The 19,085-nt window shown below is 59.3% G+C and overlaps 1 protein-coding gene across 1 annotated transcript in view; it reads left to right on the top strand.

Moving 5' to 3' along the window:
- The first annotated feature begins 454 nt into the window (after positions 1–454).
- Positions 455–19,085, top strand: part of MYO15A (myosin XVA) — a 49,453-nt gene continuing 30,822 nt past the window's right edge. The window contains exons 1-18 of the mRNA XM_059147891.1: positions 455–4,100; positions 6,136–6,218; positions 6,814–6,877; positions 7,451–7,560; positions 7,903–7,977; positions 8,239–8,329; positions 11,662–11,667; positions 12,012–12,115; positions 12,242–12,305; positions 13,416–13,529; positions 13,990–14,151; positions 15,437–15,550; positions 16,009–16,067; positions 16,158–16,281; positions 16,517–16,612; positions 17,038–17,169; positions 17,620–17,745; positions 18,377–18,454. Coding sequence (XP_059003874.1) covers positions 507–4,100; positions 6,136–6,218; positions 6,814–6,877; positions 7,451–7,560; positions 7,903–7,977; positions 8,239–8,329; positions 11,662–11,667; positions 12,012–12,115; positions 12,242–12,305; positions 13,416–13,529; positions 13,990–14,151; positions 15,437–15,550; positions 16,009–16,067; positions 16,158–16,281; positions 16,517–16,612; positions 17,038–17,169; positions 17,620–17,745; positions 18,377–18,454 — 5,196 coding nt within the window. The 5' untranslated portion in view covers positions 455–506. The remainder of the gene's footprint in view (positions 4,101–6,135; positions 6,219–6,813; positions 6,878–7,450; positions 7,561–7,902; positions 7,978–8,238; positions 8,330–11,661; positions 11,668–12,011; positions 12,116–12,241; positions 12,306–13,415; positions 13,530–13,989; positions 14,152–15,436; positions 15,551–16,008; positions 16,068–16,157; positions 16,282–16,516; positions 16,613–17,037; positions 17,170–17,619; positions 17,746–18,376; positions 18,455–19,085) is intronic.

The following is a 19,085-nucleotide window of genomic DNA, read 5'->3' as shown; positions in this document are numbered from 1 at the left end:
CTCCCCTCTGGAGCAGGACGCATGTGCTAGGTGGATTCCCACAGGAGGCTTCCCTGCTCTGGGACTCAGAGTCTCCCTCTGTGGAGTGGCAGTGGTCCAAGCATTCACTTCGGTGGGCTGAGGCGGGTGAGCCATAAGGAGGGCTTGACCCCTCAGCTTGGTTGTCCTCCTGGCGATTCTAAAGCCAAGGTGGTCGCCCAGCACAGGCCTGGGCCAGACCTCCCCTGCTGCCCAGTAAACAACACCTACACACTTTCCACCGCCGCTGGGGTGAAACCCAAGGCGGCTCTGGAGGAGATGAATTATGGATCCGCCCTCCCGGAATCTGGTCACAGCCAGAAGCAGCTTGGCTGTCCCTTCCGGGGCCACCCGGGCCAGTGCTGCCTGCTCCCAGCCCGAGGAGGCCGCATATCCAGCGGTGGGCAGGAGACACAGCGTGTCCCTTTACCTCCAAGTCCCAGAGCGCGTGACACAGGGCGCAGCCCGGTGGGGAGCCGGCAGCCACCATGGCAAAGGAGGAGGAGGATGAGAAGAAAGCTAAGAAAGGGAAAAAGGGGAAGAAGGCCCCGGAGCCCGAGAAGCCCAAAAGGAGCCTGAAGGGGACGTCGCGGCTGTTCATGGGCTTCCGCGACCGCACGCCCAAGATCTCCAAGAAGGGCCAGTTCCGGAGCGCGTCAGCCTTCTTCTGGGGCCTGCACACCGGCCCGCAGAAGACCAAACGCAAGAAGAAGGCACGCACAGTGCTCAAGTCCACATCGAAGCTCATGACGCAGATGCGCATGGGCAAGAAGAAGCGGGCGATGAAGGGCAAGAAGCCGTCCTTCATGGTCATCCGCTTCCCGGGCCGGCGCGGCTACGGCCGCCTGCGGCCGCGCGCCCGCTCACTCAGCAAGGCGTCCACAGCCATCAACTGGCTCACCAAGAAGTTCCTCATCAAGAAGGCCGAAGAGTCCGGCAGCGAGCAGGCCACGCTGGACGCCTGGCTCAACCGCTCAGACTCCCGCGTGGGCTCCCGCAAGCTGCCCTTCCCGTCGGGCGCCGAGATCCTGCGGCACGGAGGTCGCCTCCGGAGGTTCCCCCGCAGCCGCAGCATCTACGCGTCCGGTGAGCCGGTGGGCTTCCTGCCCTTCGAGGACGAGGCCCCGTTCAGGCCCTCAGGCTCCCGCAGGTCGCTGTATGGGCTCGAGGGCTTCCAGGACCTGGGCGAGTATTACGACTATCACCGCGAGGGCGACGACTACTACGACCGGCAGTCGCTCTACCAGTACGAGGAGGAGGAGCCTTACCTGGGCTACGGCGGCTACGGCGGCTACGGCCCCTACAACCCGGCCTGGCCGCCCTATGGAGACCACCCCCACGGGTACCCGCCCGAGGACCCCTACGACTACTACCACCCGGACTATTACGGCGGCCCCTACTACCCCACGTACCCCTACGGCTATGGCTACGAGGATTACGAGCCCCCATATGCGCCCCCGGGGGGGTACGCTTCCCCCTACAGCTACTATGATGGGTACCAAGGCGAGCCGTACCCGCACGGCTACTACCTGGATCCCTACGCCCCTTATGAGGCGCCATACCTGCCCTACAACCTCCCGTACGACCTCCCGTACGACGTACCCTATTTTGATCCCCACGGAGGGCCCTATGGCGCCCCCTACGCAGAAGGCATCTATGGTGGCGCGGACCAGGCTCTCTACCCTCCGGAAGCACCCTATCTTTACCCAGAGGAGCCGGCCTTCGCCTACCCGTGGGCACCGCCGCCCATCCTGTCGCCCCACAACCCGTACGCCCACCCCATGGATGACATCGCGGAGCTGGAGGAGCCAGAGGAGGCGGGCGGCGAGCGGCAGAGCACCTCCTTCCGCCTGCCCAGCGCGGCCTTCTTCGAGCAGCAAGGCATGGACAAGCCCGCCAGGTCCAAGCTGTCCCTCATCCGCCGGTTCCGCCTCTTCCCGCGGCCCCAGGTGAAGCTGTTCGGGAAGGAGAAGCTGGACGTGTCCCTGCCCCCGTCCCTGGACATCCCCCTGCCCTTGGGGGATGAGGACGAAGACGAGGACGAGGAGGAGATGCCCCCGGTGTCCCGGGTGCCCTACGCCCACCCCTTCTGGGGCTTCCTGACGCCGCGCCAGCGCAACCTCCAGCGCGCCCTCTCCGCCTTCGGCGCCCACCGGGGCCTGGGCTTCGGCCCTGAGTTTGGCCGCCCCCCACCCCGCCCGGCCACCTCGCTGGCGAGGTTTCTCAAAAAGACGCTGTCGGAAAAGAAGCCCATCCCGCGGCTCAGGAGCAGCCAGAAGGCCCGGCCGGGCGGCCCGGCGGTGCGGGAGGCGGCCTACAAGCGCTTCGGCTACAAGCTGGCCGGCATGGACGCGGAGCGGCCCAGCACGCCCATCGTGCTGCGGAGGGCCGAGGCGCGGGCCCGCAACAACAACAACTCCCGCCGGCCCCCCGCGCCCGCGCCCGCGCCCGCGCCCCCGTCCGCGCCCGCGCCCCGTCCGCCCTCGCACTGGAGCGCGCTCCTCTCCCCGCCCTCAGCCCGGCGGCCCCCCAGCCCCGGCCCCGCGGCCCCGCCGGCCCCGGCCCCGGCCCTCGCAGGCCTGCCCCAGCCCGTGTCGCCCTACGGCTCCCTCCGCCGCCACCCACCGCCTTGGGCCGCCCCAGCTCACGTGCCCCTCACGCCGCCCGCCGGCTGGTGGGCCTTCATGGAACCTCCTCCCGCGAGCCCGGAGGTGGCCCCCGACCCGCTGGCATACCCGCGCCCCCGGCCCTCCTTCAGAGGCTCCCGCCGGCTACCAGCGGCCTTCGGCCTTCCCTGGACCCCACTGCCCTCTCCCCAGGCCTCGCTGAGGAGCCTGCCGGGCGTGGGCTACCGCTCGCCCGTGGGGGGCCTGTCGCCTCAGCCATCCCTCTGTGTTCGGCCCTTCCAGCCTCCCTTCTCGCCCCCACCCCGCCGGCCCCGCTCGCTTCGAGACCCCCTGTCCCCGCGCCGTGGCTCTGGGCGCCTGGGGCCACCGCGCTCGCCAGTGCTGGGCTCCCCGAGGCCGCCCTCGCCGCCCCCTCTGTTGGGCCACAGCTCGCGGTGCCGGTCCCTCAACCTGACCTCGCACCTGCCGCACACATGGCGCCGGCTCAGTGAGCCCCCAACCAGAGCGGTGAAGCCGCGGGTACGCCAGCCCTTTCCCGGGCCTCCCAGTGCTGGGCCCTGGCCGGTGGCCGCAGCTGCCCCTGAGCGCCGGGAGAGCCAGCGGGAGTCTGAGGACTCAGAGACACCCTGGACAGTGCCCCAGCTGGCTCCCAGCTGGGACGTGGACATGCCTCCCGCCCAGCGCCCACCCTCTCCCTGGCCAGGAGGTGCAGGCAGCCCCCGGGGTTTTTCCAGGCCACCCCCGGTGCCAGAAAACCCCTTCCTCCAGCACGTGGGCCCTGTGCGGCCCCCTGCTTCCCAGCCTGAGGACCCAGCCTCGGACATGACCAATGTCTTCCTGTGTAGACACCATGACCCAGGGCCTGGACAGTTGCTAAAATCAGCCAGCCCGATCCCTGAGAAGCCAGAAGAAGAGGCTGCTCTGGCAGAGCCTCGGCCACCAGCAGAGCCTGAGCCCTCCAGCCTGACACCCCCCAAGGATTCCCTGCCAGAGCGGAAGGCACTAAGGCTCAGCCTCTCCCACCCGCTGGCCACATGTGATAAGATGAGAGCCACGGGACCACCATGGCGCCGCTGGGGGACACTGCCCAGTGCCCCAGCCCCCTTGGCACCCTCTGGAGCCCCAGCACCCCTGCCCAAGGCAGGTGAGCGGCGCCAGGCAGGCCCTGGGCGCTTTGCAGTGGTCATGCCCCAGGTACAAAAACTCAGTGCTTTCCAGCGAGTTCGTCCTGCCGCCCTGCAGCCCCCTGTCCAGGTGACCCAGGACCCAGAGTCCCGCCCCAAGCCAATAGCCTGGAGTTTGCTCTTGTCCTGTTTCTCGCTACCGGAGGAGGCCCATCGACCCTGGCCACAAGTGCTCACCAGCCCCCAGTCCTGCCGCCTGGGCCCTGGAGCCAACTGCCTGCCCCATGGGGGCCCCTGGGAAGAAGTTGGCCCCAAAAGCTGGTGGAACAAGGTATGAAAACATAGGTCAGAGGGAGGGTTTGGGGGTTCTGTCCTGAGAAACAGGACAGGAGACAGCTTCACGATCCTGGTGAGCTGCTGCCTGCTTGGGCCTCAGTCTTCCCATCTGTAACCCGAGGAGAACAGCATTTGGGCTTCCAGAGCTTTTGGAAGATCGAACATGAAGGATGCCCAGCACAGGTGCACAATACAGAGACTCTGGAAACTCCTCCCAGTCATTTTAAAGGGAAGGGATCTTGTCCTAGGTCTCTGGGCAGCCCTGTCCTGGGCCAGTCTAGATGGCGCATCTGCCGCCAGCAGCCCCTCAGAAATCTTATCTGAGTACAGAACTTCAGGACATGCCTGTCCCCCCTTTCCCATCCTCACATCCATGTTCACACTGTTTCTGTTGCCACTTCCTGACCCTCCCCCGGGCTGGAGTCTTCCTCTTTCAACTTCCTGCTTAAGGGGAGTTCCTTAGGCTGCAGAATTCTGAACTATCCAAGGGTGAGAGGCCCAGGATCCAAACTTGCCGTGTCCTCATGGTATGGGGAGGAAACTGAGGCCCAGAAGGCCACACAGTGGATGAAAGACCGACCCAGGAGTCTGCCTGGGCCCCCCATGGGGTGCAAGGCAGGTGGCTTGTCTGAAGGGTGCCAAGCTCATGCCTGGCTACCACACGCATGGCGGAACGCGAGCCTGATGCTGGGTGGCCCTTGGTGGAGGGGGTTGGTCACCGGAGACTCCCCCGGGACGCTTGGGGTGGGCGGGGCACGCAGGGCGGCCGGTGTTTCTCAGCCTCTGCACACGGTGCCCCAGGGAGCGGGCGGCCAGTTGGCCTGGCAATGGCGACTGGGGCAGCCTGGCTGCTGGGGGGGCCCTGGCCCCGGCGCCGGGTGCCCCGTGCCGTATGGGCTGCAGCATTGTGGGAGCGGGGCGCGGGGCGCCCAGGGGTGAGGGGCAAGGATGCCTGGGCCCTCCTCACCCTGGAATACGTGAGTGGCTGAATTATTCAGGGTTTGTGGCCACTGGTGCACATGGCCAGACGGGTGGGCGGGAGGCCAGGGCCTGCAGGGTGATACTCTCTGTGCCCTACTTAACAGCCTGGTGATAGGCCTACAGCACGCAGGGCTCCCTCCTGGTGTCCCCTTCCCTTGCCCGCTCAGAGGAGGGTGCAGGGAGGCTGGGAGGGCAGGATGCACACACGCTCTCACAGTCGTGTGGGTCACAGGCAGGCCTTTGGGCCTGGTACACGTTCTTAGGTGTACTGCAGCCAGGCTTTGAGCAAACGTGGCATCCTTGGTGTCATGAGTGTGCACACAGATGGGCATGGTGGAGATCCCACAGCCCACGGAGGGGCGGGGGAGGCAGTGCACAGGACCTTTGTCTTGAGACCCTCGCCAGCTGTGATCAAGAGAGCCCCAGCCCTCCATGCACTTGAGAATGGGTCAGACGGACTCTGAGAGCGTGTGTGTCTTAGCCAGGCAGGCTAGGCCCACGTGCATGTCCACAGACATGTTGCAAGACCACTGGTGTGGGTGAGAGTTGCATGAGCTACGAATGCCTTTGCATATGGGTCTGAGCGCAGGGGTGTACGTGTTTGCCCTGGGCTGGAAGCAGAGGTGTGGTGCTGAGGGGCACAGTCTCAGTGTCCGCCCTCCACCAGCATGTGTATGTTCATTAGATGGTCACATAAGCAAAGATGTGGGGTCCACCCAGGGCCAGGATGTTGTCACTGGGACAGCATAAGGTTGGGAGGACTTCCAAGCAGTCAGAGGGAACAGTATGTGCGTGTGCTCAGCTCCAGGTCAAGGACATGGGAGCACCTGCCACAGGGGACACATGGGCACAGGGCAGGCCTGTGTCCCTGAGTTGCAGGCAGACTCCATGGGCCACAGTATTCCACAGCAGGGAGGCCCCAGGACCCAGTCTGGCTTTGGCCTTGGGGTTCTCTCCTCCCCAGCCGGAGCAGGTCCCAGGGGTGTGCAGGACAGGCAGCCGTGCACAGGTGCCCTCCATCTGGGCTGACCCCAGACTCTCTCTGACAGATGCACTCCATCCGCAGCCTGCCCCCCACAAGGTTCCGCGAGCAGTGCCGGGACGACGGCGTGGAGGACATGACGCAGCTGGAGTGAGTGGAGTGTGGAGGTGGAGGGGTGGCCAGGGGTCACCATGGGGTGGCCCACTCCTGGCCAGGGCGCCTCCTCCTGCGAAGGGGGCCTCTCACCTCCTGGAATGTTTCCAGAGCCTCCACATCCTCACCTGTGAAGTGGGGTCATGTGGCGTCACAAAGCCAGTGTGTGCTTGTCAGAGTCATACAGGCCTGATCAAATCCCAGGGCCACCACCTCCTGGCTGGGAGACCTTGGGCAGATCGCTTTGCCTTTCTGTGCCTCAGCTTCTCATCTGCAAGATGGGGGTGGGTGGCTGTTACTGTGAGGGTGCCGGCACCTTGGAGGGGCTCAATATGGTAGGATTGGTGTCATTATCGGTCGCGATGACTCAGCCCTCACGTCTGCTTCCCCAGAGGATCCCCTTACCCAGGGAGGTAGAGACAGTGATTAGTATAGACATGGAGAAACCAAGGCACGGAGAAGTTAAGGACCTTGCCCAAGGCCTCACACTGGGTTGGTGTCAGAGATGGGACTCGAGCTCAGGCCTTTCTGACCAAGGCCCTGCTGTGAGGGGGAAGGTGGGCCTTGATGTCTCCTCTTCGCGCCCTCCCAGAGACCTCCAGGAGACCACCGTGCTGTCCAACCTCAAGACAAGATTTGAACGGAACCTCATTTATGTAAGTCCCAGGGCTGGCCCTTTCCTGGGCTCAGAGCACAAAGGTGGCTGCCTCTTGGGACCACAGTGGGAAGCACAGATTTCTCCTGCTGAGCTCCCAATGTAAGGCCTCTGGTTGGAAATGTGGGCTTTCTACCATTTGAGTATAACATGCTAGAGTCTGGGGTTCTAGATGGTGGATGTCACCCACAAGGGCTCTGGCCACCTTAGAATGCCCTGGGCTCCTGACTCCCTCCCCACTCTAAGCAGGAGAGGTTTGACCTCACCTTGAGGCAGAAGTTTCTGGAGCTTAGTCCTGACTGTGTATAAATGGAGTACACAACTGCTGACATGGCCACCTTTGCAGATTTCGTGGCTGTGGGGTTTTGCTCACTTGAGCCTTCTCCAAGCCTCAGCCTGGTACAGTGTCTGAAATCCTTCAGCCAGAGTAGAGGACCCATTGAGCTGTCAGAGGGTCTCAGGTGTGAACACAGAGGCTAGGCGGCCAGAGACACCTGGCTCTGTGGAAACAGGCTCCTTCCAGGAGGAAGGTCTATGAGGAGGCATAGCATTAAAGCCACCGTCTACCCAGCAGACCTACATCGGCAGCATCCTGGTGTCTGTGAACCCATACCGAATGTTTGGAATCTATGGGCCTGAGCATGTGCAGCAGTACAGCGGGCGGGGCCTGGGAGAAAATCCCCCGTGAGTGTCTCTGGGGCTGGGGCGGCAGGGGGTTGGGGGGTGCTGCCCTGGGGTCTCCTGGGTCGCTCTGCCTGAGCTCGGCAAGTCCCTGCCTGTGCCCAAGCCATGCATAGGGTCAACTTACCTGTTCGGCCCAATGGTCTCTCCCCGAGTCTGGCCACAGTCCTCTCTAGGTCAGAGGCCTCCGTGGCTCCGACCAGAATGGGTGCAGGGAGCATTTTCCCAGGATGAAGGTAGAGCAGAACTGGCTGCTTGGGTGGACAGAGATGCTCTCCAGCTGACCCCCGAGGGGTTTGAGAGGCAAGGTCCTGTCCCAGTGATACCTGTGGCCTGTCTCTCCAGGCACCTCTTCGCAATTGCAAATCTTGCTTTCGCCAAAATGCTTGATGCCAAACAGAACCAGTGCATAATCATCAGGTGGGTCAGGCTGGGGACCTGTGTGGGGACCGTGGGGGCAGGGTGGGGGATGGGGGAACGTACGGGAGGAATCTCAGATGACAGGTCTGCATCAGGCCAGACCTGCTGTGGGAGCTGGGGTAAATCACTTGGCGTCTCTGGGCTGGGCTGGCCCGCCCACGTCCTCTTATGTCATAGGAGGTCAAAGAAAGGTAAGGGTAGGGGGACCCCAGAAGAGTCTGTGACCTTGTGGATGCTCACTCGGCTCCTTTGCCCGGTCAGCGGAGAGAGCGGTTCTGGGAAAACCGAGTCCACCAAGTTGATTCTGCGCTACCTGGCTGCCGTGAACCAGAAACGAGGCATCACGCAACAGGTGAGTCTGTTGTGTGATCTGCCTGAGTCCCCAGGACTCCCGAGCTTAGTGCTCCCCCTGAGACAGGCTCCTAGGCCCCACTTGGAGGATGGGGAGGCTGAAGCCAGGGTTGCACTGGGAGGGCTCCTAGGTCTCTGGCTTTTTCTGCCACCACACTCCCCACCCAGGGCATGGCTGCAAGGGAGTCCCTTCTGCCCATGCTCCAGAGCGGCTCTGGTTCCTGCCCTGCCGGGCCTGGCCAGAATAGAAGCCCCATTTCTCCTGCCTGGCCTCATCTTCCTGGTGGTGTAAGAGACAGGACAGGCCTAGGCATGGGGGTGGGCTGCAGAAGATGCTGGGGCACTGAGGACATGGAATCTGGGAGATGCAGGCTCAGAGCATTGTGGAGCATGCTAGGTCCTCCAAATCTGAGAGTGTTAGGCCCTCAGGAAAACTTTCCCGAGGACATACTGTGTGCCAGGCCTGGGCTAGGAGATGAGGAAGTAGGCAGCAGTGATGCAAAAAAATGTTCCCGCACTAATGGGTTTCATTACAGTAGAGGAAACAGAAGGAAAGAAATACACAAGGAAATTACATCTATGTGAAAGGGTGGGAAGTTGTGGACAAAATAAATAAATAAATAAACAGCAAAACAATAGAGGAGGTTGGGGGGGGCTTGGGGGTTTGTAATTCGAAGCATCATGGTCAGTGAAGGCTCTACTGAGAAGGCGAGGGAATGGGCCCTAAAGACATCTGGGGAAAGAGCAAGCAGGTGGAGGGAAGGGCAAGTGCAAAGGCCCTGGGGTGTGAGGAGGTTTGGTGTGTCCACGGGATGGCAAAGTGGCCTGGGGGAGTCCAGGTGAGGGAGGACAGTGGCTTTGACCAGGGAGGTAGTGACGGAGGTGGTGAGCACAGCTGGACCCGGGAGCAGTATAAAGGTCAGCCAATGACTTGCTGAGGGACTAGATTTGGGGTGTGAGAGGGGATCGGTCCAAGGGCAACCCCAGGCATTTGGCATGAGCCATAGGCAGCGTGGAGCTGCCATTAGCTGCATGGGCAGGGCAGCAGAGAAAAAACAGGTAGGAGTCTTTTCTCCCGGGGAGTCTGCTGGGCGTCCCTACAGCGGTGGTGGGAAGATGGTGGATATGCCACCAGCCTGGAGCTCAGGGAAGGTGAGGCTGGAGGCAAAGGCCCAGCAGCTCAGACTCCAGAACCTTCCTTTGCCCCAGGCTGGGCTTTCAAATCCTCTAAGTGTGGATTTCTAGAAGGACTGTCTAGGTGGGCAGGGCAACGTGGGCTTTGAGCACTCCTATGTCCAGTGTGATACGGAGTCACACCAGGGCGGCCCAGCAGCCCTGGAGGCAGGTGCGTTTGTGTCCCTTTACAGACTGGGAATCTGGGGTCGGGGAAAGGAGAGCACTTACCCAGAGTCCCAAAGTGTGGGGGTGGAGGAGCTGGGGTTTGAAGCTCAAGGCAGAGAGCTGTCTCGGCAGGGATCGGGAAGGATGATGAGAGTGGTAGGATGTGGCTGGGTCTGGGAGTTTCTGCACCAGGCCTTCCATAGACATGAGGATAGGCCTGCCAGCTGTGATGCTGTGGGCTCATTTCCTAGCTGCTGCTGGCCCCGCTCACATAATCTGAAAGTCCTTACCTAGGGTCGGTTTCAGGTACGGCTGGATCTAGGGTCTTAAACAACGTTCCTTGTTTTGGCTCCATCCCCATCTATGGCCATCATTCATTCTCAATCTCTCTCCCACTGATCAGCAAGATAGGGCCACAGTGTGCCACCTGTACCTTCTAATGTGCCAGGAAAAGTCTCAGGGTTCTCTCTTGTTGGACTATTTTGGGCCTTGTGTCCTCCCTGGGCCCAGCTGTGCCTCAATGGGCCAAGGCCTGGGCCAAAGTCTCTGCCTCTGGGCTGGGAATGCGACAGGCATTCCCCAGGGTGGAGGGTGGTTGGATTCCACCCAGCCCAAACTTCAGGCCGTCACCCCACCTGCGGTTGAGCTAGGGGGCGCCCCAGGACCCCACGTTCACCCAGCCAGCCCAGCAGTCCTCTTCCCAGCCCCTGGCTGTGTGCTAGGGACAGAGGAGCGGCTGACTTCCACTCAGACACCCTCAAGGGGATTCCAGAGTAGGGGATAGCATGGGCCAACATCCAGGCAGACACCAACTCACTGAACAACCCCAGGCCAGCTCACACTCTTGTCTGGGCTGTGGTCTACTCCTTTGTGCGATGGACATGGTATTTCCTGACTAAACGGGACCATGACCATGAACAGGTGGAAGGAACTGGCGCCTTCCCCCAAGTAACATTTCTGCAAAGAGCAGGCCTTCCAGCTGCTTCTTTCCTAAGAATTCATCCCGAGGAAATGACTCAGCCTGAAAGTGCTGTGTACACAGTTACCCACATGCTTGGCACGATGTTGTGATCTCACTCGTGGGACTCTGCAGTCCCCTGGCTCACACCTCACCTTTCCATGTGTTTCCTGATCTGTGAAACGGGTGCGTCAGTACCTACCTCCAGGATGGTTCGCAGCCATATAATTAGGGCCACTAACCCTGTAATTCTGGTACGTGGTAGGTGCCACTGGCTCTGCCTTGGGCAGCTCTGCAGTCCTAAAACGCTGGTCTTCGTGTCGTTCATTCAGCACATATTTTTTGAGGGCCTCTGATGCTCCTGGTCTCATGTAGATGCTGGGGACCCAGAGATGGCACGCAAAGATTTTTGCCTGTGGGGGCTGACGTTCTAGGGTGGGGGAGACATGATGCAAGGAAGTGAGGGGATTTGCCTGGTGCTGAGGGCTCCAGAGGGAGAGAACCCTGGTCCAGAAGCTGGCGTGGGCCTGGATCAGGAGGGCTTTACAGGGCGAGGGAGGGAAGAAGTGGAGATGGAGCCAACCAGGAGGTTGGCTGTGCAAGGCTTGGGTTTGAGCCTGAGTGACGTGGAAGCCTGAGGGGAAACGTGACCTAACAGGTGTTCAAAGGACCCCTGGAGGGAGCAGGGCCAGGATCAGGAAGGAGACTCCCCTGGGAGCCCAGGTGATTGACAGGTGGTGATGGCCATGGGGACGGAGTAAAGAGGACATCCCCAGAGCTTTTTGGCAGGTAGACCCAGCAGACTCCCACACCCTGGGGCCACACGGCAGGCCTCATGCCTAGACAGCTGGGGTCTCAAAGATTCTTGGGTTTGCTCTCACCTGGCAACCCCCCTGCCCAGCCCAGGGGCCCAGAGGGGCCAGTGGTCGCTCCATGCCCCTGGTGTCCTGGAGGGAGAGGGCTTCAGTCCTATAGATGACCTGCTTCTGTTCTTATCCCTCTCTCCTCCTTCTCCGTCCTGGGCACTCCTGAAGATAAAGGTACTGGAGTGTGCCTGTGTGCGTGTGCATGTGCGTGCGTGTGCGTGCGCGTGCACTCGTGTGTGATGGCAGGATGGGCAGGGAGGGGCATCCAGAACCCTGTCCTGGCTGGGGGCTGCTGTGGGAGGGGCCGGGGGCTGGGAGAGTGTAGCTGTGGCCTGAGTGTGGGGGCTGGCAGCATGAGGGGTGTTGGGGACACTGGGGAGACTCAAGGATTCTACAGAGAGCCCACCAGCAGTTGCGCCTCACATAGGGGGTTCATATCTGGGAAAACCTAGGGGTGGCCCTAGCTATACTCCCTACTCCGGGCCCCCAGAACAATTCCCGCATCTTCTGGGGTCCAGATCCTGGAGGCAACACCCCTCTTGGAGTCCTTCGGTAACGCCAAAACCGTCAGGAACGACAACTCCAGCCGCTTTGGGAAGTTTGTGGAGGTCTTTCTGGAAGGGTAAGTGGGATGGTGGTAGGAAGACCCCCCCCAAGATTTTGCGGTGCACCACATGTTTTAGTGCAACCCCTCAGAGCCCATGCCGGCCACCACCCTGCGCAAGCTGACTGAGCTCCCCCTTTCCAGGGGCATGATTTCTGGTGCCATAACCTCCCAGTACCTGCTCGAGAAATCCAGGATTGTGTTTCAGGTGGGAAAGGACCTCCAGGGGCCCTTGTGCACTGGGAGGGGCTGGGGGTAGGCAGATATGCAGAGCCTCGCACCTGGTGGGGCTGGGGCAATGTTGAATTAATGAACAAACACATGTTTCTGTGTGAGCATGTGATCTCCTCTCCTCTCTCACCCCCTACAGCCACACTGACACCTTCTTGTCCCCGAAGCACACCACCCATGATCCTGCCTCAGGACCTTTGTACCTACGATTTCTTCTCTCTGAGCACTCCTCCCCACCAGACACTCACGTGACCCAACCCCCATCTCCTCCAAGTCTCCCCTGAAATGGTACCTGCTTGGGGGAAGCTACCCCATTTAAGATGCAGCCCCTCCACTTGGGTGGCTCGGTGGGTTAAAGCCCCTGCTTTCGGCTCAGGTCATGATCCCAGGGTCCTGGAATCGGGCCCTGCTTCGGGCTCTCTGCTCGGCAGGGAGCCTGCTTCCCTTCCTCTTTCTCTGCCTGCCTCTCTGCCTACTTATGATCTCTGTCATAAAATAAATAAATAAAATCTTAAAAAAAAAAAAAAAGATGCAGCCCCTCTCCACCCCTCCCCCAGAACTCCCACCCCCTCCCTGCTTTATTTCTCTCCAGAGCACTCTGTTCTATCTAACATGTCTTATTTTCACTAGCAGTTGGCAGGGTGTCTATCTCCACAGCTAGCAGGTGGGATATCAAGGGCTTCTGTGTCTCTTGTTCCCCACTGGGTCTCAAGGGCCAATAAGAGGGCCTGGGGTGCAGTTAGGGCTCAGCCGCCCAGGCTGAGAAACCATTATGAGGCCCGACATGTGCACATCTGGGCCTTGGACACAGTACAAGTAGCTGGGTATGCCCAGTGTACACATGAGACCTTGGTCTCATTCCTCCAAACAAAATTAAATCCTGACCAGAGTCCCCTTCCTACCACCATTCCAGGGCTTCTCTGCCCCTGCACCCACCCCCAATCAGAGCCAGGCTGGGGGCTCACTACTCACAGGTGCCCGGTCTCACCTGTATCTGTATGGGCAGGCACACCTGGCCTCGTATGTGTGTGGGGGGGTCACCAAGGTGGGTGGCTCCCTTCTCTGCCCCTGCCCACCCCTGCTACAGGCCAAAAATGAGAGGAACTACCACATCTTCTATGAGCTGCTGGCCGGACTGCCCGCCCAGCTGCGACAGGCCTTCAGTCTACAGGAGGCTGAGACCTACTACTACCTGAACCAGGTGAGCCCTGGCAGGCATCCGAGGGCCCCCAGGCCTGGTACCCCTGCCCCATCACCCTGGGCAGGCTGAGAGAACCAGCTCATGGTGTCCTGATAGCCAGCGAAGGGGGTGGGGATTGGCGGGGGGAGGGCACAGCTTTGGATTTAAAGTGTATCTTATCACAACAAGGTGACATGCATCTTTGGGGTCCAGAGTGGGGGTAGAGGAGGCCTACCTGACTTCATTTCTCTACAACCTAAACAAAGATAAGCAGCTGGGAGTTTCGGCACTTCTGGTTTTGTGCCTCAGTTTCCTCATCTGTGAAATGGGGACAGCATAAGACCATGTTTTAAGGTTATAGTGAGGATGAGCAAATGTATATAAAGCAGTTGATCAGGGCCTGCCTCTTGGCCCATGGGAGTGGGACAGAGTTAGAGTGCCTGCCCAGGGTCCCTGACCCCCCGCCCCTGCCCTTGCCCAGGGCGGGAACTGTGAGATCTCAGGGAAAAGTGACTCTGATGACTTCCGCCGGCTTCTGGCCGCCATGGAGGTGCTAGGCTTTAGCGGTGAAGATCAGGACAGCATCTTCCGTATCTTGGCATCCATTCTGCACCTGGGCAATGTCTACTTCGAGAAGTATGAGGTGAGAGCCCATAGCCTGCAGGTCCTCTCCTCAGAGGTTTGGGGGCCATGGATATTGGCCTTTCAGGGCAAGCCATGCGCATTTCATATGTTCTCTCTCCCACCCCTGCCCCAACCATTGGGGTCACTCCTCTTTTTCTTATTGATTTATGAGAGCTTTTTATATATGAGAAGGAGACCAACTCTTGGTTCCTGGTGGAAACTGCCAATATATTTTCTGGCTTGTCATTTGTATTTTGATTTGTATCCAGAGTGTTTTGTTTTGGCGCTTTCTTTGGTGGTTGGTTGGTTTTGTTTTGTTTTATTTTTTGCTGTGTAGGTTTTTAGAATTATTTTCAGGTATTTTATTTAGGAACATTTTCTTGTATAAATTTTAGACTTTGTATCATTTTTAGAGAGGGACTTATCTCCCTAAATTGTAACAGCTGGGGCACCTGGGCAGCTCAGTGGGATAAACCTCTGCCTTTGGCTCAGGTCATGATCCCAGGGTCCTAGGATCCAGCCCCAAATCAGGCTCCCTGCTCAGTGGGGGGACTGCTTCCCCCTCTCTATCTGCCTGCCTCTCTGCCTACTTGTGATCTCTGTCAAATGAATAAACAAAATCTTAAAAAAAAAAATTGTAACAGCTTTCATCCAGCACTTTTTCAAAATGTGTTACAGGGTGTGTGTGTGTGTGTGTGTGTGTGTGTGTGTGTGTTCACATTTAATCTTCGGTTCATCAGGAGTTTATCCCAGTAAAGCATGAAGTAGGAATCTGGTTCCTTTTTTTTTTTTTTTTCATGTGGTTACTCAGTTACACTAATACTGTAATTCAAGAAATAGAAATTTATTTTGTACTAAATTCTCACATACATTTATGCCTAGTTCTTCATTTCCTGTTGTGCTTTATTAACTTATGTATTGTGTGTCTATTTCCCACTGTTTTATTTTGTTTTTTAAAGATTCTATTTATTTTTTTGAGAAAGAAAGTGTGTGTGAGTAGTAGAGGGAGAAGGAGAAGCAGGCCCCCCACTGAGCAGGGAGCCCGATGTGGAGCTCCATCCCAGGATCCTGAGATCATGACTTGAGCCGAAGGCAGACGCTTAACTACTGAGCCACCCAGATGGCCCTAAAATCCCCCTCAGTGCTTTAATTATTGTAACTTCATAACACATCTCCTTGTGCTCCTCCACTCCCCTTCTATCTCAGAAATTTCCTGTTTTTTCTAGCTTATTTATGCTTTTTACATGAACTTTAAGTCAAGTTATGTAGTTTAAAGCATGTTGCTGTTGATATTTGGCATATAGACAGATGCGCAGGAAACGGCCTCGGTGGTGAGCGCCCGGGAGATCCAGGCCGTGGCAGAGCTGCTCCAGATCTCCCCTGAGGGCCTTCAGAAGGCCATCACCTTCAAAGTGACCGTGAGTCCCAGGACTGCAGGGCTGTCAGAGCCTCCCCCCCCAAGCACCTGGATGGTATGGGCTGTTCCTTCTGCCTCGAATGCTATTCCTTCTAGTCCTTCAAGACCTGATGCAAGCATCCCCCATCCAGGGCACCACCCCTAAGCCCTGGGTGGGTCATTACCTCCCCTGGGGCTCCCACAACTGTTGGCCCTTCATCCCTTCCCAAGGCTATCTCGCTGGGTCTGTCGCCTTATGCATGTGTCTCCGCTTTAGACCAGTGGCCCTGCCCCCACCCGCAGCATAGTCAGGCAGAAGCGGGGGTGAGGGTGTCTTATTCCACCTCTGGCCAGCCATGTGCCTGAGACCAGTCACACCAACATTCCTGCTCTATTCCACGTGCTCCCCCCAATCCTCCCGGGGGCTTCCTGGAGGCAGCAGCCAGCCCGCTGCCATTCAAGGGCCTCATCCTTCTGCAGGAGACAATGCGAGAGAAGATCTTCACCCCACTGACTGTGGAGAGTGCTGTGGATGCCAGGTGAGGCCTTGCCCCTCCCTGCCTAACCCCCAGATGCCTGCACCCCACCCCCGCACCTTCCCACCTGTCCCAGCACCATCTCTGCTCCAGGGATGCCATCGCCAAGGTGTTGTATGCGCTGCTCTTCGGTTGGCTCATCGCCCGGGTCAACGCTCTGGTGTCCCCTCAGCAGGACACGCTGTCCGTCGCCATCCTGGATATCTATGGCTTCGAGGTAGGGCTGCACGTTGGGTGAGGGGCAGAGGACATTAAGCCAGCTCTCCCTCCCTTCTCTGCTGACAGCCCCCCCACCCCGCCATCTCCTCTCTCCTCCTTCACATACCCCCCGGAGGCTTTAGAAGGCAGGGAGGGCACTGGGCAGCTGGGGCCAGTGAGCGGGGCCCTGGGTGGGGACACGTGGGCTACTGGCCAAGGAGGGAGCTGGCCCAGCCTCACCACCCACCTGGCAGGACCTGAGCTTCAACAGCTTCGAGCAGCTGTGCATCAACTATGCAAATGAGAACCTTCAGTACCTTTTCAACAAGATTGTCTTCCAGGAGGAGCAGGTGTGCAGAGCCTCCCTGAGCACTCATGTCCCCTCCTGATGGGCCAGTGGGCCTCCTTGGGGCCAGGCAGGGCAATACTGGTTCTCAAAGGGCAAACTGGAAGTGGTCAGGTGGAGGGGAGGGAAAGGTGTTCTGGGCCGGGGGCCAGCACATGAAGGCTTGTGCTGTGGACACAGAAGATGCTGGGTGCTGAGCCGACAAAAGCCCTCTTGGCGTTGTGGGGGATCCTTCTCCCCCACTGCAGGGCTGTCCCAGGGGGAGGGTGGAACCGGACACAGAGATGGTTCGTGTTGCCCTCCCGGGAAGTGAGCTCTCTGTGGGAGCAGAGGTGCCCCTGGCCAGACCCTTTCACGGGGCTCCAGCCTAGGAGGCAGGGTGGGTGCAGCCTGGGCAGGGCAAGGAGGCTAAGCGCTGTATGCCTACAGGAGGAGTACATTCGGGAACAGATCGACTGGCGGGAGATCACCTTTGCCGACAACCAGCCATGCATCAACCTCATCTCGCTGAAGCCCTACGGCATCCTGCGGATCCTCGATGACCAGTGTTGCTTTCCCCAGGTGAGCCATGGGTGCTGTGTGAGCCTGGTGAGGTTGGTCAACGTCTCTGAGCCTCATGGCCTCATCAGGTCCAGGTCCTGCCTTCTTATCTGCTCTGGCCTGGGGGACAGGAGCTCAGGGCACCCAACCTACAATTCACAACCTGGGTGACGGAGGCTGGATAGGGGGCTGTGGGTGTCCAGAAGAGGGTACCAGCCTGGGAAGTTATGGAAGGCTTCCTGAAGGAGGTGACCTTGAGGCTGGACCTCAGACTTTGATTGGAAGATGCAAGTCCAGGGTGGGATTCCGCTTAAGCCTCCCCAGTCAGGGCAGTGGGGCCACTGAGGGCAGCTGTGACTTGCTGCTCCCCAGCGCTCACCTGGAAGCAGTTTGGGCTGGAGGATTTGCCACTAGTCCCAGAACGGGGTGCCCGGCTCCCCTGAGCACCCACTGACCCCCGCCTGCCCGCAGGCCACAGACCACACATTTCTACAGAAGTGCCATTACCACCACGGCGCCAACCCGCTCTACTCCAAGCCCAAAATGCCACTGCCCGAGTTCACCATCAAGCACTACGCAGGCAAAGTCACCTATCAGGTGAGACCCAGGACAGCCTGCACAGCGTCCGCAGTTGGAGACACAAGCACACCAGGGGCTGCAGACACTCCCCCTTGGTTCTAGTTCTGGCCCCCTGCGGATCCTCAGCTTTGTGACCTTGGGCAAACTGCTTTACCTCTCTGAGCCTATGTGGGGACATCTGGAAAATGGGGCTAATGATAGTGCCCATCTCCTGCGCTGAATGTGATAAGGAGTAGCTGTTACCAGTAATGACGCTGATGCCGTCACTCTGTTATCTCAGACATGTCCCTGCCCCGTTTTCCTCATCTGGAGGACAGATAGAGGACAGGGTTCTCCACTAAGGATGGGGCCAAGACCCAGACTGTTTATATGAAGCTATGGCTGGTGCCCCATCCCCGGAAGATGGGAAGGGTATTGGGGGCAGAAATGGAGGGGACCACAGGAGGGGGAAGGGTCCCGTATTCTCTAGGACAGATAGGGAGATAGAGGCCCGGAAGGGCAGGGACAGAGAGCCCCTGACCCACTGTAGGGAAGAAGGAAGGAGGAGGGGAGCAGACAGACTGAAGCACACTGGGGTAGGTTATCCCCCTGCCCTGCCCCTAGGCTGCGTGGGCTCCAACCCAAGCTGCCCCTTGTTACCCCTTTGCAGGTGCACAAGTTCCTAGACAAGAACCACGACCAGGTGCGCCAGGACGTGCTGGATCTCTTTGTGCGGAGCCGGACGCGGGTGAGCAAGCTTCACCTCCTACCGCTCCTACCGCTCTGTCCCACACCCCCCACTCCAAGAGCAACCAGCCCACCATCAGGTCCCTCTCTCGGTCCAGGAAATGGGGAGGTCCCCTAGGTACCCAAGGTGCTGGCTCTGCCTCTCGCACACCCAGGTCCAGCCAGGCTCTGACCCTGATCTCAGCCCTAACCCAGAGTCTTGCCTTGCTCTGTACTTTCTCCCATTGTTGGTCCTGACCCCTGAAGAGCCATGCCCTTAGCTGGTCCCACTGGATCACCCTGCCTGTCCCCCGGCCCTACCCACCCAGCCTGCCCTGCCCTGTCCCTTCACTGAGCAGTTTTCCCAAATAGCCCTGTTGTTTCCAGACACCCTCCCCCATTCCCTGGGTGTCCACCTTCTTCTCTGTCAAATGGGCACCCTGCTGAGGTCATTGCCAGAGTTCATGACCATGTGTGTGGAAGGTCACCTCAGGATCAGCTGCACAGTCAGACAGAAGGAAAAAAGTCAGCCCGACCACAAGACAGGTCCCTTGGAAGGTGCTGAGCACCTTGACTTGAGAGGGGTGTGGTCCAGGAGGACAGTGGCCTTGCAGAGAGGGCAGGGGCACAAGGAGGTGGTTTTCTGATCCCTG

Source organism: Mustela lutreola, chromosome 15, assembly GCF_030435805.1.
Source record: "Mustela lutreola isolate mMusLut2 chromosome 15, mMusLut2.pri, whole genome shotgun sequence".
NCBI lineage: Eukaryota > Metazoa > Chordata > Mammalia > Carnivora > Mustelidae > Mustela > Mustela lutreola.
The sequence above is the reverse complement of the archived record's forward strand: the minus strand, read 5'-3'. Positions and strand labels throughout refer to the sequence as shown.